Below are 24,270 nucleotides of genomic sequence, written 5' to 3'. Positions count from 1 at the left end.
AGTTTCAAGAGTACCAACATCCACATTATAGGGGTGCCAGAAGATGAGAGAGAGCAAGATATTGAAAACCTATTTGAAGAAATAATGACAGAAAACTTCCCCTACCTGGTGAAAGAAATAGACTTACAAGTCCAGGAAGCGCCACAGAGAACCCCAAACAAAAGGAACTCAAAGAGGACCACACCAAGACACATCATAATTAAAATGCCAAGGGCTAAAGGCAAAGAGAGAATCTTAAAAGCAGCAAGAGAAAGAAACTCAGTTACCTACAAGGGAATACCCATACGACTGTCAGCTGATTTCTCACCAGAAACTTTGTAAGCCAGAAGGCAGTGGCAAGAAATATTCAAAGTGATGAATACCAAGACCCTACAACCAAGATTACTTTATCCAGCAAAGCTATCATTCAGAAGTGAAGGTCAGATAAAGAGCTTCACAGATAAGGAAAAGCTAAAGGAGTTCATCACCACCAAACCAGTATTATATGAAATTCTGAAAGGTATCCTTTAAGAAGAGGAAGAAGAAGAAAAAGGTAAAGATACAAATTATGAACAACAAATATGCATCTATCAACAAGTGAATCTAAGAATCAAGGTATAAATAATCTGATGAACAGAATGAACTGGTGATTATAATAGAATCAGGGACACAGAAAGGGAATGGACTGACTATTCTTGGGGGGTAAAGGGGTGTGGGAGATGCGGGAAGAGACTGGACAAAAATCGTGCACCTATGGATGAGGACAGGGAGTGAGGGTGGGGCGGGAACTGGGAGGAGGGGAGTTATGGGGGGAAAAAAGAGGAACAACTGTAATAATCTGAACAATAAAGATTTAATTAAAAAAAATAAAAAATAAAAAAATAAAAATCAATGAGTATGTCCTCGGGTAAGGATAAAAAAAAAATAGTTATGTTTAAATAGTGAGACATAAAATAAGCAATAGAATACATCATGAAAAGGAAAAAGTACCAAAAGATTTTAAAGAGAACTTCAAAAAATTAAACTAAAATAACTGAAACAATTAAAAAACACATAAATAGACAAGTTTAAGAACACAACAGACACAATGGAAGAGATAATTAGTAAATGGAAAACAAGCAGATCAGTGGAAATTATCTATGATAGAGCATAGGAAATAAATAAAAGAGAGGGGTTAAATGCCATTAAAAAACAGAATGAGAAGGTTCAATATTCACCCAATCAAAATACCAGAAGTAAAGAATAAACACAATAGTCCAGTGGTTCTCAACCTGTGGGTCGCGGCCCCTTTGGCGGTCGAATAACTCTTTCACAGGTGTTGCCTAAGACCATCCTGCATATCAGATATTTACATTATGATTCATAACAGTAGCAACATTACAGTTATGAAGTAGCAATGAAAATAATTTTATGGTTGGGTCACAACATGAGGAACTGTATTTAAAGGGCCAGAAGTTTGAGAACCACTGCAATAGTCAAAGAAATAACAGCTAACATAATATATAAAATCGTAGACTAAAGAAACATCAATGAAAAATTTGAACACTAATATTAAGGGAATTGGGAGAACCAAGATGGTGGTGTAGGTAAATGCCATTACTCGCTGCCTTTCACAACCACATCAAAATTACAACTAAAATACAGAATAAGCATCATTCAGAACCACCTGAAATCTGGCCGAATGGAAGTCCAACTAGAGATGTAAAGAAGAAAGCACACTGAGATTGATAGGAGGGGTGGATGAGTGAGCAGGCTGGTCTGACACTGATGTGTGGTGTTTGTTTTTTTTTCATTGGGAGGGATATCACAGCTGCAGAGACTTCCCATGAGGAGCAAGGGGTATGAGTCCCACTCCAGACCCCCCAGCTTAGGGTTCCAGAGCAAGGAAAAGAAGAGCCCATAACTTCAGGCTATAAAAACTAGTGGAGATTGTGGCTCAGTGATGGAGGCTGCTGGAGACACAGGTAGTTCCTCTTAAAGCAGTGGTTCTCAACCTTGGCTGCATATTAGAATCACCTGGGAATCTTTTTAAAATCCTGATTTCTGGGCCCCACCCTCTGGAAATTCTGTTTCTTTGTTATGGGGTGAGGCCACAACATTAGTCACAAAGAAACAGAATTTCCGGAGGATGAGGCCCAGAAATCAGGATTTTAAAAAGATTCCCAGGTGATTCTAATGTGCAGCCAAGGTTGAGAACCACTGTCTTAAAGGATTAGTGTACAAACTTACTCAGATTCCCTCCCTCCCTCTGAGGTCCAGCAATAGGGCAGCAGCTTGGGGCGGGGGGGGAGGGGGGGAGGTCCAGGGACATATGGGAAGGAACTGGATTGTCTGGCATTGGAACAAGAACTGGGGGGGCAGCTTTTTTCAAGACAGGGGAGCTCATAGGGGTCATTGTTCTTATGCTGAGACCTCCCTCATCACAGAGCTTACTGGCAGCCGTATCTGAGTTTCCATAAACCTGGCTCATGCTGTATGCTCCATCCTGGTGATTCGAAGACCCTAACCCATCCAATTTGCAGCCCACCCACACTTTTCTTAATGAATGACCTGTCCTGGCTCATGCTTCAGATTTTCCAAAAATCTCTCAAACAAGCAGCAGCTGACATCAGCATGCCCCATATCCTATATAATAAAAGTATTAATATGCAAATCGACCAAATGGAGGAACAACTGGTCGGTGGGGGGCAGAGCCGGAGAGGAGGCAGCGCCAGGCCAGCCAAGGCGTGTGCCAGCGGGCAGAGGGAGGGACCAGTGATCAGGGGTGGTGGCAACCAGCTACGGCGGAGGGGTAATCAAGGAGGCAGGTCCAGCCGCTCGCCGGGCAGGCGCTGTCCCCTGATCAGCCCACCTGGTCGCCTCCTGCAGAGGGAGGCAGCTGTTAGTCAGACATCCCCTGAGGGCTCCTGAACTGTGAGCGGATGCAGGCTGGGCTGAAGGACCGCCCCCCCCCCCCCCCCCCCCGAGTGCACAAATTTTCATGGCACCAGATTTCTAGTCTATCAATAATAGGCCCAAGACAGATTGGCTTTGCCTGGGCACTTCCAAGCCAAACACAAGTAGCAGCCATCTGAGATTGCTCTGCAGTTTGTGCTGAGTGCTCCCAGGCAGTGGCTGACTTTGCACCTCCTGGGAGGCCCCATAGCCAGTGCACCCAGTAGGCAGCTTCAGACCATACAATCCTCACTTCAGGTTTTATAGCCTGAAGTTACTGGGACTTCTTTCCGGCATTGGAAACCTGGGTTGAGGGGTATGGTGTGGTGCTGGGACCCCTTGCTCCTCACAGGAGGCATCTGCAGCTGTGATATTCCTTCTAATTAAAAACATGCCACACATGGCTGTTGGACCAACCCGTTCTGTGCCTCTACCACTCCTACCAGTTTCAGTGTGCTTTCTTCTTTAATTCTCTAGCTGTAGAACTTACATTCAACTAGATTTCAGGTAATTTTTTTTTTTTTTTTTTTTTTTTTTTTTTTTTTACAGAGAGGAAGGGAGAGGGATAGAGAGTTAGAAACATGGATGAGAAACATTGATCAGCTGCCTCCTATACACCCTTTATTGGGGATGTGCCCGCAACCAAGGTACATGCCCTCAGCCGGAATCAAACCTGGGACCCCTCAGTCCGCAGGCTGTCGCTCTATCCACTGAGCCAAACCGGTTAGGGCTGATTTCAGGTAATTTTGAATGATGGTTGTTCTGTATTTTAGTTGTAATTTTGATGTGCCTGTGGGAGGCAGCAAGTACATTTACCTACACTGCCATCTTGGTTCTCAAGGTTTTAAAAAAATATATTTTAACTAACAGTCTTTTATTCAATGTGTTTTATACAAGTATTTTCTCCCAGTCTGTGGCTTGTCTTCTCATTTTCATTTGCAGAGCAAAAACAAAACAAAACATTAATTGTAATGAAGTACAGTTTATTTTTTTCATGGATTGTGCCTTTAGTATTGTATTGAGTCATCACCATGCCCAATCTCATCTCCTATACTATCTTCAATAAATTTTAAAGTTTTGCATTTCCTTTAGGTCTATGGTGCATTTTTAGTTAATTTGAAGGGTATGATAACTGTGTCTAAGAGTTATTATTTTTGCACATGGATGTCTACTAGTTGTTCATCATGACAATACTGAGTTTTCCTATCCATAAATATAAAATATCTATAATTTATTTAGTTCTTTGATTTTATCCATAAGAATTTTATAGTTTTACACAGATTTTACACAAAGTTTGTTAGATTTATACTTAATTATTTCTTTGGGGGGTGCTAATATAAATGATATTGTCTTAAATTTCAAATTCCAGTTCTTCACTGCTGGTATTGGAAAGCAATTGACCTTGTATATTAACCTTGCATCCTACAACCTTGTTATTACTGCTTATTAGCTCCAGATTTTTGTGGTAAGTTCTTTTGGATTTTTTACATAAAACTAGAGGCCCGGTGCATGAAATCTGTGCACGGTGTGTGTGTGTGTGTGTGTGTGTGTGTGTGTGTGTGTGTGTGTGTGTGTCTATTAGCCCAGCCTGCACCCTCTCCAACCTGGCACCCCTCAAGAGATGTCCGACAGCCCGTTTAGGCCCGATCCCACCTAAACAGGCAGTTGGACATTCCTCTCAGAATCCAGGACTGCTGGCTCCCAACCGCTCGCCTGCCTGCCTGCCTGATCACCACCTAACCACTCCCCTACAAGCCCGATCGATGCCTAACTGCTCCCCTACTGGTCTGGTCACCCCCAACTGCCCTTCCCTGCTGGCCCAGTCACCCCTACCTGCTCTCCCTTGCCAGCCTGGTCACCCGTAACTGCCCTCCCCTGCCAGCCTGGTTGCCCCCAAGTGCCTTCTCTTGCAGGCCTGGTCCCCCCCAACTAGTCTCCCCTGCAGGCCTGATTGCCTACAACTACCCTCCCCTGCCGGCCATTTTGTGGCAGCCATCTGATGTCCACTTGGGGGCGGCCATGTTATGTGTTGGAGTGATGGTCAATTTGCATATCACCTCTTTATTAGATAGGATATTATGTTACCTGGAATAGATTTTAATATTGAAATATTTTTTAGGCTCAAACACCCAAACTCAAATTAAACTTGTCTGGGAATCACTCAACACACAGACCCAAACTAACTTTTTATTAACAGACTAGAGGCCCAGTACACAAAATCTGTGCATGGAGGGTAAGGGTCAGGGTCCCCCTCAGCCCAGCCTGCACCCTCTCCAATCCGGGACCCCTTGGACATCCCTCTCACAATCCAGGACCGCTGGCTCCTAACTGCTCACCTGCCTGCCTGCCTGATTGCCCCTAAATGGCCCCCCTGCCAGCCTGGTTGCTCTTCACTGCCCCCTCCCTGCCGGCCTGGTTGCCCCCAACTGGCCCCCGCCACTGGCCTGGTTGCCTCCAACTGCCCTCCTTGCCGGCCTGGTCACCCCATGCAGCCTGCTATTCAATCATTTGGTTGTCCCTCACTAATGCCACTGCCAGCTTGGTTGCCCCATGCACCTGCTGTTCAGTCATTTGGTCATCCCTCATTAACTCCACTGCCTGCCTGGTTGCCCCATGCAGCCTGCTTTTTAGTCACTTGGTTATCCCTTGCTACCCCCCCTGCCAGCCTGGTTGCCCCACACAGCCTGCTGTTCGGTCATTACTGTTACTGTGATGTTGTCCCAGACAATTTGCATATTCCTCTATTATTAGTATAGGTAGCTCTGTCAGTCATTCAACTGTATGGAGAATTCTTACTTCTTGGACCTTGAGATGTTTGATGTACAGGTGCAGAAACATGAACTTTTTTTGTTTGTTTTTGTTTATGATCTGCTTCTAGGAAGTATTCTGAAAACATGCCAGCTTTTCACAAGTGTTAATGTATCTGACATGGAAACCCAAACAGAAAAATTCTGCTACTAAAATACTATACCTATTTAGAAAGTTTATTTAAGCAGTATAGAAACACAAATACAGGCAGTACTCGGGTTATGTTGGACTTGATGTATATCGTTTTGTGGTTATGGTGCCATCTACCATTTACAGTATTTATTTAAAAAAAGTTCTGTCATTTCGATGTATGTACATATGTGCTTTAAGTTTTTAATTTAGTTACCACAAGTAAAGGTCAGGAATTGTTATCTTTCTTTTAATTTTTTTTTTTTTACTGTTTCACTTCATTACTGCTGTGTATGTGCTCCATGTGAGTGACGTAGGTGCTTATGTAGGTGGGTTCCGACTTACGGTGAAAATCGCATTACGTCACATCATAGGAACAGATCTCTGATGTAACCCAAGGACCCACTGTAATGAATATTGGCTTTGAAACCCTGTGTCCATATTCTAAAAATTAGAATATGGGGATTTTGTTATCAGCAGTGAAACCCAAACAGCAATGGATACACTTCATTTTGGCTGACTTGGCCTAGAAAATGTACTCAATTTAGAGATATTGAAATCTAGACATGTTTTGAACTGTTCTCAGGACTCAACTTTTAATAAGTAGAGTATACAAATAGAATAAAACTAGTCATTTTCTCATCAATTGACAAAATGGAGAACAGTATTTTAACTATATTGAATGTAGTTGGATTTTACAGCTCCTAAGTAGGTTCTTTGTAATTCTTTGTCTTTTGTATAAGTAAATAGGAAACATATGATAAATGTGAGTGCATTATAAAATATAAGCTATTGATATTTGAAAAATAAATTTGGAGCTGACTTCTCAGCAGAAAGAATAAAAGTCAGAAGACAGTGGCAGAGTATTATCAAAGTGTTAAAATAAAAATAATTCCCAACCTTTAGCATTCTCCACCTACCAAAATATCTTTTAATATCAGCAAGGTTGTAACAGAAGTGGTAGAAATGCTCAGCTTCAGATACATTTTGAAGTCAGGATCTACTAGATTAGATATGGGTGTATAAAAATACAGGTTTTAGGCCAAAAATTAAATGAACAGAGGAAATTTTATGGCCTTAAATATACATATGAGAATAAAGAAAGCCTGAAAAGTAATACTGTAAGCATTAATTTGAAGAAATTAGAAAAAAATAAAAAGGTAATAATAAAGAACAAAAGTTAATAATAAAACAAACAAGAGGGAGGATCACCAAAGCAAAACATTGGTCCTTTGAAAAGACTATTAAAAACAACAGACTAGGAAAAGAAGAAATCACTACAGATTCTGTGGACATTAGAATGTTGAAGGATAATGTAACATAAACAACATTATGTTTTCTAATTTTTAGAATATAAAACACGTGCCTCAAAAAACACCATACTGAGCCCTAACTGGTTTGGCTCAGTGGATAGAGCGTTGGCCTGCGGACTGAAGGGTCGCAGGTTCGATTCCAGTCAAGGGCATGTACCTTGGTTGCAGGCACATCCCCAGTAGGGGGTGTGCAAGAGGCAGCTGATTGATGATTCTAACTCTCTATCCCTCTCCCTTCCTCTCTGTAAAAAAAATCAATAAAAATATATTTTAAAAAATACATACTGAATGGCATAAGAAGAATTTTCTAAATGTTCCTTCATTCATTCATTAAGTAAAATCTTCCCTCAAAGAGAAAGTTCAGATTCAAATGGCTTCACTGTTTAAGTACTAAAACTGCAATATTATATAGATGGTTGTAGGTATTGAAAGAAAATGAATTGGAAAGATTATCATAAGGTTTACATTACTTGATACCAAATTCTCATTTTTAAAAACCCCAATAAGGCAAATTGTTGGCCAATTTCAATCATAAAAATAGATGTGAAAACGACGTACATCAAGTCCAACATAACCCGAGGACTGCCTGTATTTGTGTTTCTATACTGCTTAAATAAACTTTCTAAATAGGTATAGTATTTTAGTAGCAAATATTTTGTATACTGGGCCTCTAGTCTGTTAATTCCCCCGGCCTGCACCCTCTCACAATCTCTTTAATAGCTTTGTTAACTTAAACAAAATGTTAGTTAACTGAGACCAGAAATTTATAAAAATCATGGTATACCCCAATTTGACAAAGGACATCCATTCCTGAAAAAAAACAACACAAAAATAAACAAAAAACTCTAATTAATTTAGGAATAGAACAAAACTTCTTCAACCTGATAGAAGTCATCTATGAAAGATGAAAGATGTATAGCTAATATCACATTAACTACTGAGAGTCTGAACGCTTCCCCCTTGGATGTGAAAATACATTTCTATTCAACTGTGAACTTGATATTCTAGCCAGCACAACAGGTAAGAAAAGAACAAAAAACATGCAGATTGAACAAATAAAATTGTTTTTATTTGCAGATGACCTAATTGAGTGTGTAGAAAAATCAAATGGAATCTACAAAAAGACCACTAGAACTAACAGGTAGATTTAGCAAGGGTATACAATACCAGATAAATATATAAAAATAAATTGTAAAACTTCTGGTTTCAGCCCTGACATGTAAAAAACTTAGAAGACATCATCCCCATTGTTAGAAGAAAAAGATGACTAAACTAAAAATCAAAGACTTTTTGTGAAAATATCAGGATAGTGAGGTGCAGAGTGTGTTGGCACCCTAAAGTACGAGAAGAAAGGCAAATCCAGAGTCACAACTGAGGTATGCTCACCTGGAGCAGAAGCCTCTTTAATCATAAATGATTGAAACATTTAAATGATAATGTTCATGCAATGCTGGAAGCTGAGTGTGCATTAACATGAGAGGGAGAAGATCCTGGGGGCCACATTCTTAGAGGGCCCCCATATTTACCTTCAGGAACCCCACTTGATTTTCACAGTGAAGATCTGAAAAAGGATCCCTTTTGTCTCTGACAGGAAAAAAGTATTTATTGTAAAATATACCCAGAGCATTCCCCATAATAAGGCTTACTCTTCAAGTGAACAAAACTTTACCAGAGCTTATCCCAGTTGGGGAAGGGTATTCCTTCCACTCTATCACCTCTAGCCTTCCGGTTCCACATTAGTAGTTACAAAAATAAATAAACAAACAAAAAAATTAACGAAGTTATATCATTGAAAAACACAGGTAATATCAGAGTCCAGAGATACAGATGCACTAAGAGACTGAGATTTAAAGTACATGACTATAGAACACTAGAGGCCTGGTGCAAAAAATTCATGAATGGGTAGGGTCCCTAGACCTGAACGGCAATCAGGGCCTATCAGGTTCCCTGCCTCCCTGCCTCCCTGCCTCCCTCCTTCCCTCGCCACCCACACACTGCCACTGTGTGGTTACCTCCCTCCCCCAGCCTCCCCATGTCCCTGCCTCCTCCTCCCCTTGCTTCCTCAGCAGCCCACCGTCACTGCCGCCAGTTGCCCGCCATGTTTCATGCCGTCCCCTGGTAGTCAGCACATGTCATAGCAAACAATCAAACTCCTGTTCTCCCAGTTGAACTCCTAAGGGGATACTTTGCATATTAGCCTTTTATATATATATAGAAGACTAGAGGCCCGATGCATGAAAATTCGTGCACTCAGGAGGATCCCTCAGCCCGGCCTGCGCCCTCTCACAATCTGGGACCCCTTAGGTAGGGTCCCTAGGCCTGGCCTGAGATCAGGGCTTATTGGGGCTTTCCTTCCCCCGGCTGCAGGCAGTTGGCCTCACTCCCGCTGCTGTTACTGCTTGCCATCTGTGTAGCACTGCCTACCTGATCACCCCTAACCACTCTGCCTGCCTGCCCGATCATCCCTAACATCCCCCCGCTTACTTGGGGGTGGGGCCAGCCGGGCAAGGGGCTGTGGTGGTTCTGGTCTCTGGTCGTTCTGGTCATTACGCTTACAGTGGCTGGCCTTTTATTATATAGGATAGTCCTTCCCCCTCTCCTAACAAGCACACTAACAGGATTCCAGGATAATCACAGTGAATTACAACTGAAAAAGCTCAGGTTGCAGTCTTATTGAGGAGGAGTAGGTAGGGAACCTAAAGTCAAGAGGAGATACAAAAAATCAGGACAATCAAGGAATCTGAAGCCTCTGGAACCTACAGCTACAACAAACATTGAACACAACTCAACTCCTTTAGCAAAGTAACATAAACATTCACATTAAAGGCCTCTTTAACCTCAATTAACCAATACCCACTACAATCTGATTCACCCTCAACAAAAAATTATAAGACATGAAAAATCAAGCGAAAATAGAACCATGAAGGGTCAGAATCAGACTCAGATATTGCATGGAATGGGAAGTATCCAACAGAAAATTTTAAGTAACTATGATTAACTGCTTAGGGGAACTAATGGAAAAAGTAAACAATATGCAGTAACAGGTGTATAATGTAAGCAGAGAGACAGAAATCTGAGAGAATAACAAAGAAAGCTAAAAAAACAACAACAACAAAATACTGTGACATAAATGAAAATCGCCCTTGATGGGCTGATCAGTAGATTTGACAAAGTCAAGGATAAAACACTGAGTTTGAAGACAGGTCAATAAAAGCATCCCAAATGGAAATACAATGAGAAATAAAAGAATAAAAAACATATAGAACAGAATATCCAAGAAGTGTGGGTATAACTGAAATACCAGAAGGAGAAAAAAGAAAATAAACGTGAGAAATATTTAAAGTAATGTCCTAGAACTCTCCAAAATTAATGCACACTATGTGCAGAGAACTGTAGAATACTGATGAAAGCAATCAAAAATCTAAATAAATGAAGAAACATTCTACATTAATGGATTGAAACACTTCATACTGATAAGATGCCAATTTTTCCCAACTTGATCTAAAAGTCAATGCAAACCCAATTAAAATCCCAGGAAGTTATTTTTAAGAAAGCAATAAACTGATTCTATAGCTTACATGGAAAGGCAAAAGATCCAGAATAGCCAATACAATATTGAAGAAGACAAAGTAATAGCAACTCCTTCAGACAGCATGGTATTGTAAAAGAATAAACAAAAATAGATCAATGGAACAGAAAGAAGAGCCCATATATAGGACCACACAAATATAGGCAACTGAACTTGAAAAAAGAGCAAAGACAACAGAGAAAGGGCAGTTTTTCAACAAATGGTGCTGGAACAAATTTAGGATGACCTTATGCAAATTAGTGAACCTAAATACAGATTTTACATCGTTCACAAAAATTAAACTCAATATAGATCACAGACCTTAAGTCCAGGAAGTGCTGCAGAGAACCCCAAACAAAAGGAACCCAAAGAGGACCACACCAAGACACATCATCATTAAAATGCCAAGAGCAAAAGACAAAGAGAGAATCTTAAAAGCAGCAAGAGAAAGACAGTCAGTTACCTACAAGGGAGTACCCATACGACTGTCAGCTGATTTCTCAACAGAAACCATGCAGGCCAGAAGAGAGTGGCAAGAAATATTCAAAGTGATGAATAGCAAGAACCTACAACCAAGATTACTTTACCCAGCAAAGCTATCATTCAGAATAGAAGGTCAGATAAAGAGCTTCACAGATAAGAAAAAGCTAAAGGAGTTCATTACCACCAAACCAGCATTATATGAAATGCTGAAAGGTATTCTTTAAGAAGAGGAAGAAGAAAAAGGAACTCTTACCATTTGCCACAGCATGGATGGAACTGGAGAGCGGATAAATACCACATGATCTCACTCATTTGTGGAATACAATGAAGAACATAAACTGATGAACAAGGACTGATCCAGAGATGGAGAGGCATTGATTGGACTGTCGGGCCTTGGAGGGTAGGTGTGGGGGGGGTGGGGGTAAGGGGGAAAGATCAACCAAAGGACTTATATGCAAGCATATAGGCCTAACCAATGGACACGGACAACGGGGGGGGGGGGGGCAGGGGGGGTGAGGGCATGAGTGGGGGGGGGGGCGTGGGTAGGGGGTAACGTGGGGATAAGGACACATATGTAATATCTTAATCAATAAATAATATATTAAAAAAAGAAGAAAAAAAAATAAATGGAAAAAAAACAATTGTACACCAAAAATATCTCCAATTACAATCTATCTGTTAGAATATTTTAATAATCTACTCAAATGCTTTCAAAAAACTTCTAATGACCTGGGAAAATGCTTATGGTTTACAATTAAGTGAAGTGGTTCAAATATATAACTTAATATACAATGATGTCAATTACATCGAAAGGTTATATACACACATATAAAAATATTTCTGGTTAGAAACAGATGTATATTACTAAAAGTCTTCCCTGGGTTATGGACTCATGGGTGATTTAAATTTTCTTTACACTTTTCTCTATTTCCCAAGGTTTTCTTCGTTGATGTTGTTTTATTTGATTTATCATTTTTTAAAATATGTTTTTATTGATTTTTAGAGGGAGAGAAAAGAGAGGGATAGAAACAACGATGAGAGAGGTACAACATTGATTGGCTGCCTCCTGCATGCCCTCTACTGCGGATCAATTCCATAACTCGGGCGTGTACACTGAGTGGAATCGAACCTGGGACATCTTGGTTCCTGGATTGACACTCAATCAATGAGCCACACCGGCTGGGCTTGATTATTATTTTTATTTTACCTGAGATTGCCAATGTCTTTTTATGCAGGAAATTAAAGAAAAGGTGAAGGGAAGAATTTGAGTGATTATCTATCCTGACAACTGATTCCAATATAGGCATCACAGACCCAATATATTCTGGGTTGAAAGATCAAAGAGAAGACTCTGGGAGCTCATGCGAATCAAGTATTATCTGTAACTTAGTAATTTGTTTCAAACTCACATGAACTATTATTTTTTCAAATAGATCCCCTGAAATTCAACCTTACTGAATCTCTACAACGTCTATTTTTCACATCAATAGGTACCAAAAGTAAAAAACAAAACAAAAACCTACTAGCACAGAGGTCCTCAAAAACTGATTCCCTTCTACTTATTGCCTGCAGACTGCTTTACTGGAATGTCTTCTGCTACTGCACCGTATGTAGGATGGGCTCAGCAGTGTGGTTCACATTCAGTTAATAAGTTCCATTACATGTTCCTATTTCTCTGCTATGACTTTTTCTTATATTCTAAGCTGCTCTAAAACCTGTGCTGTGTGTGTTCTTACACTGTTCAGACCCCAGAACATAATTTGAGTTATAAAGGTAAATTAGTAATCAAATGCTAAAGTGAAACATGCACTGTGCCCAGAATGGCTTTGTAAAAGCTGTTTTAGTTAAACATTCAGGCTTTCTCCATATGTAAGACAGAGATTACTAAGTTTGAGTCCTGGTTAGGTGTGGCATTACCAATCTGCGATTGATCTTGGGGAAGTCATTTAATGTGTGCTGAGGCTTCTACAACTGCTCCGTAATAATCCTCCCCAAAATTAAAGTCAACAAATAACTTAATTACCATTATAAAATATACTACAAAAAGCAGAGTCATTAATAATAAACCATTCGTTGTTCAAAGGCAGTTTAGTTTACCTCAAAGAATTATTCTCTGCTTTTTGCCTGCCAAGTTCACTTTCGGTATCCATTGCCTTTCTTGCTAGTGATTTCATTTCTTTCTCCACAGTGGTTATGGTCTCCTTCATCAAAGTCATATTTGACATTTGCTCCATACGTTCATCATCAAGCTACACAAGTAGAATGACAAGATTACTGCTCCCCTCTCTACTGCATTTTTTACTCATTATAAAAACATAGTACAGATGAATTTATAAATGCATACAATTAAATTTGGTAACAGAAAGTCAAATTCCATTAATTCTGTTCATATAGTCATAATATCTCAAATATAGCATCTCAAATCCTTCATTAATAAAAAAGGTGATGCCACACATTTAAATTCAGTTTACATATATTTTTCTCATTAGTTTTCATTTCTCCATCATTTTCTCTACCCTACTTACTCTTTAGGTAGAATAATCCAGTTTTTCTGTATCTGGAAATGTTCTCTTTAATGAAATACAGAGATGAAAATTGTGCTAAAATCCCTGAGAACGCATCCCTAATGTTTTTTTTAAAGTCATTTTGCAACCTAACATGAAAAATATTATACTCACATTTTTAAAAGGAATAAACAGTTTACAACACACATATATATATATCACCTTCAATATTTTAGGATTAGAAACCCTATCATAGAAAAATAAAAGAACCTCTCTGGACATAGTAAAAAAGGAAAAGGGAAAGTCACTGACAGTTTATGGCCAAAAGTGCAAAAGTAACTTTTCTTTACATTATGAACTGTACACTCCAGCTCCTCTATCCTCTGTTCCAAGTGAGCTTTCTCATTAAACGCTGTCTCTTGAGCAATCTGGTTAAAAAAAACAAAAACAAAACAAAGCACTTTCAGTGTCACTGTGTCGTGTTTCACAAATGTTCACATAGATAAAATTCTCTCAAACCTTTAGCCTTTCCCTCAGACTATCTCGTTCTGTGGTCATTCTTCGTAAATCAGTGAAGGCTACATCTCTTTCAGTCTCCACCCGCCGGAGGATGGCATGTGCAGTTGTTGATTTAGGAGACTTACAGCTTTTCATCATTTCTCGGCGAAGCCGGGCAATTTCTTCCTGCGCCTATTATTTAAATACACAGACAGACTCCTGTTTAGAACAGACACAAATACAGCTTTATATACAGTTGTTGAAATCCAAACCTATTACCAACAGCCATGGAGTAGGATAATGTTATAATTTTGACTTTATCCAAATAAATGCAAATGATGCCCCCCAAATGCAAATGCTGTATACAAACAGAATTTTGCTTTCCAAGACCTTTGACAAAAATTTTTAAGAAATTAATTTGGGGTCAGTCAATGCAAGAGGAATATTTAGTAAGTAATATATATATGGTATACACCATCCATTTTGTGATATAAACATAAATTCAGCATATATTACAGAATTCAGGTAAAATACTGGTTTAATAAATATTTATCATAGTGATACAGTCTTTCTCTACATAAATGTATATGCACAGTTATGAACTAGATACCTTTACCTTGACAGAAAAGCCCATTAATCTTTAACGACAACCCAACATACTCTCTACATGCTGTTCAACCATCCTTGGTTCTAAACCTATTCCATGCCTTTAGATGATTTCATATCCTACTTTGGCGTTTAAGCACGTATCTTCCTTCCTCTCTATTGTAATCACTATCTATTCAGCTAGTCTCCAAGTCTCAGAGGAAAATATGTTACTTTCCAATTTCCAGAGATAAGCCTTCACCAGAATCCTGGACCTCATCTCCTGAAGTGTCTTCTAAGATATCCCTGACTCAACTATAATCATTTCCTCTCACTTCGAGTAGCACTCTCTGCACTGGCTCTTTCTCCCCTGCCTTCAACCATGCACAAGGCTCCCATATCTTGAAAACCTGGCACTTAATCCTGTTGTGCCCACTTACCAACCTTTGACTCTCTCTTTCTCTCCTTTGTTTTCAGTGTCTGTACCATGGCCTGTTCCTTACTACCCACTTTCTCACCCCATTGTAACCTGGCTTCCACATCCACTATTTGCAGAATTTCAACTAATGACCTGAACAAATCTAATGGCCTTTTTTGGTTTTTGTTTTTGATACTTTGGCAACATTTGACATTGTTTTGAACTCCCTTCTTGATATAATTCCTTCCCTTGGTCTTTTAACATTGTTCTGCCTTAGCTTCCTATCTTCTTTCTCTCTTTCCAATCCAATAAAACTTCCCAAGATCCTCTGTAGATAGCTTTCTCATTCAGAGACCTCACCCACTCTGACGGCCCAAAACTCACCTCTAGGCAGATAACTTCTAAATTGAAATATTCACCTCTTGCTTTTCTCCCTACTCCTATCCTACATTTCTTGTTGCCTGATGGCGATTCCTACCTGAATGTACTCCATCTGTCTGAACCAAACACATCTTTTTCATCATATTACCAATGACTTCCCTATTTCTCTTTCTATTACCACATTTCTTCAGTCATTCAAAACAGAATGTCAGACATTTCCATTCCTCCCTCCATTTGGCTCGAATCAAATCTTGTCAAGTCTTCTTTGGCAGCATCCTAGCCCAGTCCATAAATGCCTCATGCATGGACCACTACAACAGCCTTCAAAAGAGTCCATGGTTTCTCCCTCTAGTTCTCTTGAAGGAGAAATCTACATATATAAAAGGCTAATATGCTAAGTGTCCCTCCCTCCATCTGACCGATCACTATGATGCACACTGACCACCAGGAGGCAGACACTCAATGCAGGAGCTGCAAAGCTGCAGTGACTTAGCCGCGGCAGTTCTTGGGTGACGCACCCCAAAACCAGAGAGGAGAGAGCCTGATTCCTCTCGGGGCCACGATTCCACCTTCAGCCATGGGTTATGATGTTGCTGGGGCACTGGTTTACTGCACACTTGTGTTTGCGTTACACAACCTGTACAACAGCAACTTTGCAGAGTGCCCTCTCATTCTCCAAGACCTCTCAGGGGAATATCAGAGAGCCAGTTTCGGCCCAATCCCTGCAGGCCAGGCTGAGGGCCGCCCCCCCCCGCCCCCCCCCCCCCCCCCGCCGCCAGAGGGACCCCACTCATTCAGCAGACGCTGGGGAGCAACCATAAGGGGTTGACTCCAGGGCATATCCAGCCCATTTCACCCAGTCCCACCCCACCAGCCATCTTCTAATTAATTTCCAATGTGCACAAATTCATGCATCAGGTCACTAGTTGTTATATAAAAAGGTAACATATAAAGATTGTGTATGAGATAAAGAAGATAATATAAAATTCTTACCAGATTAAAAATGTAAAAATGAGGCTTTAGTTACATTTCTTCTGCTTTAAAAAAAATAAGCTGCCCATTGCTTATAAAACTAAGTATAAACTACTTGTAATGCCCTTGAACAGGCTCCACCATATAGTCCAGAAGCTAGTAAACTACACCAAATCTCACAGGCCAAATCCAGCAAGTCTCCTGTGTTTTGTAAGTTTATAAGCTGATAATATTATTACATTTTTAAATAGTTGAAATAATCAAAAGAAGAAAAACATTTCATAATGGGTAAAATAATATGAAAATCAAATTTCAGTGTCCATAAATAAAGTTATATTGTAACAGAGCAAACATATTCATTTGTATATCATGTGTGGATGCTTTTGTACCACAAAAACAGAGCTGAATAGCTATGACTGAGATCATGGCCAGCAGAGCCCAAGATATTTATTACCTGAGACTTCACAGAAACGTTTGCAGACTGCTGCTCTAGTTCAATCTACCTCACAAGTGTCAGATCCCCCGTACTCCACTGTCACATACCTTTGATGCTAGTCTTTGACTGAATCACTTGCCTGTGATTTCCCTGTCTTTATCATGTGCCTCACATTATTTCTTTAATCTAAATGTTCCTTCTTATCCCTTTCAAGATAATAGAAACCCCATTCGTACATCCCTCAGGACTCAAACTCTACATAGTCTAGTGAAGATTTCCTTGATCACCATAAAGAAAAATACCCACTTATTTTATTTTTCAATATCTTTAAACTACTTATGCTATGCTAAACTAACAAAAAATAGCCACCAATACAACAGTATACTTTATCTCCCCAATAAGACTGCCAACAAAGAAAACAGTGTCTGAATGTTTTCAAACTGTACTTCCTGGGTTAATGAGGCAGTGCAGTAGCTCACATTAGCTTCTTATTAACTAACTAGAGGCCCAGTGCATGAAATTCATGCACAGGGGAAGGGGTCCCTTAGTTCAGCCTCACCCTCTCCAATCCGGGACCCCTCAGGGGATGTCTGACTGCTGGTTTAGGCCTGATCCCGCAGTGATTGGGCCTAAATCAGCAGTTGGACATCCCTCTCGCAATCTGGACTGCTGGCACCTAACCGCTCACCTGCCTGCCTGCCTGTCTGTCTGATCACCCCTAATCACTCTGCAGGCCTGCCTGACCACCCTTAACCATCTCTGCCTACCTGCCTAATCACCTCCAACTGCCTCTGCCTGCCTGCCTGCCTGCCTGCCTGATCACCCCTAACAGTCTCTGCCTGCCTGATCATCCCTAACTGCCTCTGCCCCCTTGCCTAATCACCCCTAACCACCTCTGCCTCAACTGTCTGTCTGCCTGATCGCCCCTAGCCACTGCTCTCCCCTGCCAGCCTGATTGCCCCTACCTGCTCTGCCTGCCTGCCTGATCGCCCCTAACCACCTCTGCCTAGGCCCCCGTCACTGTGGCTTTGTCTAGAAGGACGTCCAGAAGACATCTGGTCTATCCAGTCTAATTAGCATATTACCCTTTTATTAGTATAGATTTACACTTCAAATTTCAATATAAAATTGTTTATGCCCAGCCGGCCTGGCTCAGTGGTTAATTGTTGACCTATGAACCAGGAGATCATGGTTCAATTTCTGGTCAGAGCACATGTCCATTTTGGTGGCTCGATCCCCAGTGTGGGGTGTGCAGGAGACAGCTGATCAATGATTCTCTCTCATCATTGATGTTTCTATCTCTCTAATCCTCTCCCTTTCTCTCTGAAATCAATAAAAATATATTTAAAATAAAATAAAATTGTCTGAAGAGAAGGAATATAGCAAAAATTTGAGGATCACTAACAAAGTATGCTTATGCAAGTATAGGATTTTTCTATCCAGAGGTTTCAGTAAAATCTCACATCTTACACTCATACGCACAGAGTTCTCATTAAAGGACTCTCCTGCCCCTCAGCAGTTCTGACCCTTTAATCATGTGTACGTACATTGACTCAGGTTTCATGGTACAGACACAGACACCAGGGAATTCTAATCAAAGCCAAGTAATCACCCCACACACTTAGAAGTGGTAGCTGCTATTTAAACTGCCCAAACTAAAAACAAGAAAGCTAATTAGGGAAGCGAACATCATGTGTCATCCATTAAATAGCTAATATAATGTTTAAAACTTTATAATAAAAGATAATGCTGAGAAAGAAAAAAGTTAATAAGATTGAGATTAGAGTGAAAGGAAAGAGTACTGTGATTTAACCAAAAGGATTCTATAGTACACTATATACTCTGGGCATTTATTTTATATATTAAGATATATGCCCAGACAGATCCATTTCCCCCTGGGCCAATTCTCCTATAACAAGCTTAATTAAATGGCAAATAGCAGACCCAAATAGGGGTCAGATAATCTTGACTGATTCCTGCTGTTTTGGGGCAAAATAGTTAACCTTATTAGCCCTGCCTTCCCATATTAAATGAAGCAAACAGGCCAAATAATCATGGTATCCAAAGTCACTGTAGTTATTTAAAAAGAGATGAGTGCCCTACCTGGTTGGCTTAATGGTAGAGCATCAGCCTGTGGACTGAAAGGTCCCAGGTTCAATTCTGGTCAAGGGCACATGCCTGGGTTGCAGACTTGATCCCCAGGAGGGGGCGTTCAAGAGGCAGCCATTCAATGATTCTCTAACATCATTGATGTTTCTATCTCTCTCCCTCTCCCTTCTCTGAAATCAATAAAAATATATTCAAAAAATAAAATAATAAAATAAAATAAAAAGCAACGAGTAAGCTTGACTTTAAATTAAAATACAACCCACTAAGGTGAACTCTAAAACTTCAAAAAAACCAACTGCAATGTTTACATCCTATGATTATTTTTTTCTCTTACAGCGGCAAGCCCATCACCCTGCGCAAAACTGCTGTAATTCTTGCCCTAACCGGTTTGGCTCAGTGGATAGAGCATCGGCCTGCGGACTCAAGGGTCCCAGGTTCAATTCCGGTCAAGGGCATGTACCTTGGTTGTGGGCACATCTCCAGTGGGAGGCGTGTAGGAGGCGGCTGGTTGATCGATGTTTCTAACTCTCTATCCCTCTCCCTTCCTCTCTGTAAAAAATCAATAATATATATATATTTTAAAACTGCTGTAATTCTTAATTGAATTTGATATTTTTAAAATATTATGCTGGTAATATATTTTGTTTAATATTTGTGGAATAAAGAAACTATTTGGTTAATAGAGGTATTAATTTTAAGCTAAAAATAGAGATAAACTGATTTTACTCTCTGAAATTAAGTTATATGGGCAGTTTCTAAAGTGATTGATAGTACATTAAAATAATGTGTTACAATTTTTTAATCTCCAAACTCAAATATTTTTACCTTAAACTCAACATATCTTTCTATTTAATGTTTTCTCCATTTCGTATTCCAAAAATCAGACTATTTCTATGCATGTATATGACCTTTTATGGGTATGGAGATAACATATGTATGTGTGCACACATATACTGTATTGGAAATATATTTCATTAAAAATATCTTAAGAATGAAGGTAATTCCTAACTGGTAGTTAAAGTAATTCGATTGGCAGATTTAAGCATACCTAAAGAATTACATAGCTCTAGAGTTAACTGTTATTACTTACATATTTTGTTTCCTTGTAAACAAGTTTACCTGTTCATAAAGAAGAAAGGTCTTGTCTCTCTCAGCTGTAAGAACCTTGACATTACCCTGAATTTCTGCCAAATGACGCTCATATTTTTCCAGCATGCACTTAAGTTCTTCACGGTCTCGTGTGGTCTTCAAAAGCTCTACATCACAGTGTGTAGCCTACAATTATGAGACAAGAAATGTGAAGTACTTCTTTGATATGATGGCAGTTCACAGCCTTTACTTAAGCAATCATGATGGTATGAAGAAAGGAAATGATGGAAAAAAGTTTAAAAATCACCTCGCTTTTAAACAGCTTCATCCCAAATTGCTCCACATTTATCTGATTACCTCTAACTATGACAAATACTGGGGATAAAGAACCAATTTCAATGGTCCACTGTCCATCAAAGAGACCTCTGTCTCCCAACATCTTTGATATACCAATTCATGCCAATCAACCTGAATTGTTTCCAGATTAGGTAAATTAAAGAATAAAAGTCAGTGTTTGAGCAATAAGCTCCAAAATATTTATAACTTTCCAAAACTTACCCGGGAAGATGGTGACAGGCGTCTTGGACTTTTGGATCTACTTCTGATCATCTTTCTCAAGTTTTGAGCTTCACTCTTGTAGTGATCTTTGTCTGCTTCTAAGGTCTTGATAAAGGAATCGAGTCTGGAAGGAGATTTATTTTGTGATGTTTTAGTCTCTAAAATTATCTTGCCAGAGAGAAAAAAATCAGGCCAATATTTCCAGCTAAACTACAGCAACATTTTCTACATGAAGTTGAACACACACAGGATCCTTAAAAATAATAAATGTGGTCTTTTTTAAAAATATATATTTTTATTGATTTCAGAGAGGAAGGCAGAGGGAGAGAGTGACAGAAACACCAACGATGAGAAAGAATCATTTGATCAGCAGCCTCCTGCATGTCCCCACTAGGGATCGATCCCTCAACCTGGTCATGTGCCCCTGACCAGAATTGAACCCAGGACCCCTCAGTCCACAGGCCAATGCTCCATCCACTGAGCTAAACCAGGTAGGGTAATAAATGTGGTGTTTTAAAAATAACTTTGAAAAATCACACTTTAAAAAGAGCAGTTAGTTTTCATTCTTTCCCAGCATTTCTGAATGTTCTATATTTTGATTTAACTAAAAGTACTCCTAAATTTACCCAATAATTTTGAAAAGAAAAAAGAAAATAAAGAAATTTTAGAGAGGCCAGAAATGTCCAAAGGATAGTTACAAATCCTAAAAATAAAATTAATTTGCTCAGAAAAAAACTTGTATAGCATCTAAGTTTTGTGCAATAATTGTTCAAGGAATGAATAAATTAAAGGAATACTGGATATTCTATAGTTATAAGAACTTTCAAGTGCATTCCCATTCACTTTAGCATATTTAGAAACATTTATTTTACATTTATTTTACCAATGCTATAATGGGAGGAAATAACAGATATACTTACAGAGAAGATGTTTCAAATATTTTAAATAATAAAATGAAAAGGTCTAAACAGAGCAGTTTTCATTTCACATTGTTAAAGAAAACATATTACCTAGAACTAAACAACAAAACTTGACATAACAGATATTTCTTACTAGGAAAAAGAAAATATGTAGACAAATGCATCTTACATGTTGAGAATTAAATTACTCACAGTTATCATTTTAAGTCAGTTAACAGCGAAGGGCATTGATACTTAAAACTAACCAAATGTTCTCTCTAGGAGAGCAAGGAGTAACGATGAAATGGAGCAAGAACAGCATTTTTCTTACACATGGGAGTACCCTGTGCAACAAGCAGAGGGCTGCCTGTAGAACAAACATTTTTCATTGTTCACAAAATCACGAGAGTCAAAACATATGTACAATTTTTTATAGTTTTACTAGTATTAACAAAAATAAAAATTATTACCTAACATATAAAAGGCACTTACAGATCTAAGTCTTTTTCTTGTATCTTTCAATACTATTATTATATTATTTTGCTGGGAAACGAGTTCAATCTGAAAATCAAGCCAGAAAAAAAGTATTTGGATTTTAAATATGTAAATTGATTTAACTTGGAAAAGAGAATATAAAAAGCAAGCCACTTAAAAATAAAAACATGCAGTGAATATTTTACAAAAGAAACAATACTCCACCTCTTTGTTTTCCTACCTTTGATGTTAAAAGAACCTAGGATGAAGTATAATAGTTTCTTTTTTTTAAAAAATATATTTTATTGATTTTTTAGAGAGAGGAAGGGAGAGAGATAGAGAGTTAGAAACATCGATGAGCGAGAAACATCGATCAGCTGCCTCCTGCACATCTCCTACTGGGGATATGCCCGCAACCCAGGTACATGCCCTTGACCGGAATCGAACCTGGGACCCTTCAGTCCGCAGGCCAACGCTCTATCCACTGAGCCAAACAGGTTTCGGCAAGTTTCTTTGAAATAGCTAATGTCATCGCTTCTCGGCCTTTTGGCTAAGATCAAGTGAAATAGCTAATGTCTTGTATAAAATATTGATATTTTTTAAATTACTCCCCACAAACTAGAAAAAAATGTCAATACTAATTATAATCCTGAAGATAATAACATGGAAGAAATAAAAGTTAAAAGTTTTCCCATATCACCCATGGTCAGAAATGATTGTCTTTTCCTTTGAATTCTTAATAGCTTAGTTCAATCCAACCCACAAAATCTTTTTGTATAAGATTTATGACATCAAACATACCCAGTCTCATAGTATAGTTCCTCATAGTTATACTTTAGTTTAGTATATAACTAAATTGTATGTTCCTAGAGGCCAGTGACTATGTTTTTATGCAAAGCTGTAAAGCTCTCTGCTGAAAGTTGGCAAGCTAGTTTATTTCTCAATTCATAAACCTCTCATTATTCTAAACTAAAATGTACTATATTTTAAATGTACTATATTTTATTTCTTTAACTGTACTATTTTTAAATATAATCTAGGACTACTGTGCCTCATTTGTTCTTTTGACTAAAGTACTTTTCTAAGATGTCTCTGGAAGTCATACTTTTATGAAATATTAAGGGATTTTATGGTATGAGACATAACATACACAGTTTGGGTAAGCTTATGTATGGGTAAGTTATTTAGGTCGACAATTTTCAGTGCTTTAATTATACTACTATGTAGACACTAAAATAAAAGGATAAATATTGAGTAGTGTGTACAGATATCCATACTAAATTAGTATTAAAACTCCACAAGGCCAAAAGTTTTTAGTATGACACATTCTTGTAAAAAATAAATTTATATACAAATATCCTATATGCAGATGGAAGAAAATTTACACACACACGCGCGCGCACACACACACACACACACACACACACAAAAAGAGGTAATATGCAAATTAGGCCAAGATGCCTAATGGGTCACGACCAGATAGGAGGAGGTTGCGCTTGCAGCTCGCAGGTGAGGCCCAGAGCAGAGATGGAGACAGAGACGGGAGGGGGTGGGGGTGGTGGGGGGGGGCCTGCCCAAGCTGGTGCAGTGGATCTGGATCTGGCTGCCGGAGCAGACCTAGGCAGGGGGGCACGGGAGGAGCCTGGGGCAGAAGTCAGGCGCAGGTCCAGGCTGCCTGTGGCTCTAGTCAGGCCTGACTCCCATGGCTGCCAGCGCTGTGCGAGTTAGGCTCGGGTCCTGGCCACCCACGGGGCGCCTCCTCGCAGGGTGGGAGGCGGGGCGCCACTGGTCCTCCAGTAACATATAAACTGAGGAAGATGGATTTTGTCTAGTTATTACAATGTATGATTACAGTAGATGTTATTTTATATAGGTGAAAATTTTTAATAATAGATATGTATTACTTTACATATAAAAAACATAATGCTGATTCCGCTCTGAAAAACAAATAAAAAGATGCTAACCCAGTTTGTTCATTTATTTGACAACTGTTTAATGAGGACCATTTTCCTGACATTTTGCTATATGCTAGATCTAGTGGTAAATAAAATAGACAGAAATCTCTGTCCTCATGAAGCTGACATTCTACTTAAAAAGAGAAAAACAAAAGATATTAGGTAAAATATATGTCAG

The 24,270-nt window shown here is 39.2% G+C and overlaps 1 protein-coding gene across 1 annotated transcript in view; it reads right to left on the bottom strand.

The window, feature by feature from the left end:
* LOC132213023 (testis-specific gene 10 protein-like) overlaps positions 1-24,270 on the bottom strand; it is a 130,867-nt gene that overhangs the window by 81,315 nt on the left and 25,282 nt on the right. The window contains exons 3-8 of the mRNA XM_059658991.1: positions 22,156-22,224; positions 20,765-20,888; positions 20,237-20,392; positions 14,238-14,408; positions 14,069-14,146; positions 13,312-13,463 (exon numbers count right to left, since the gene is read on the bottom strand). Coding sequence (XP_059514974.1) covers positions 13,312-13,463; positions 14,069-14,146; positions 14,238-14,408; positions 20,237-20,392; positions 20,765-20,815 — 608 coding nt within the window. The 5' untranslated portion in view covers positions 20,816-20,888; positions 22,156-22,224. The remainder of the gene's footprint in view (positions 1-13,311; positions 13,464-14,068; positions 14,147-14,237; positions 14,409-20,236; positions 20,393-20,764; positions 20,889-22,155; positions 22,225-24,270) is intronic.

Source organism: Myotis daubentonii, chromosome 12 (genome assembly GCF_963259705.1).
Source record: "Myotis daubentonii chromosome 12, mMyoDau2.1, whole genome shotgun sequence".
NCBI classification, from domain to species: domain Eukaryota; kingdom Metazoa; phylum Chordata; class Mammalia; order Chiroptera; family Vespertilionidae; genus Myotis; species Myotis daubentonii.
Note: the sequence above shows the minus strand (reverse complement) of the source record. Positions and strands in the feature narration are given on the sequence as shown.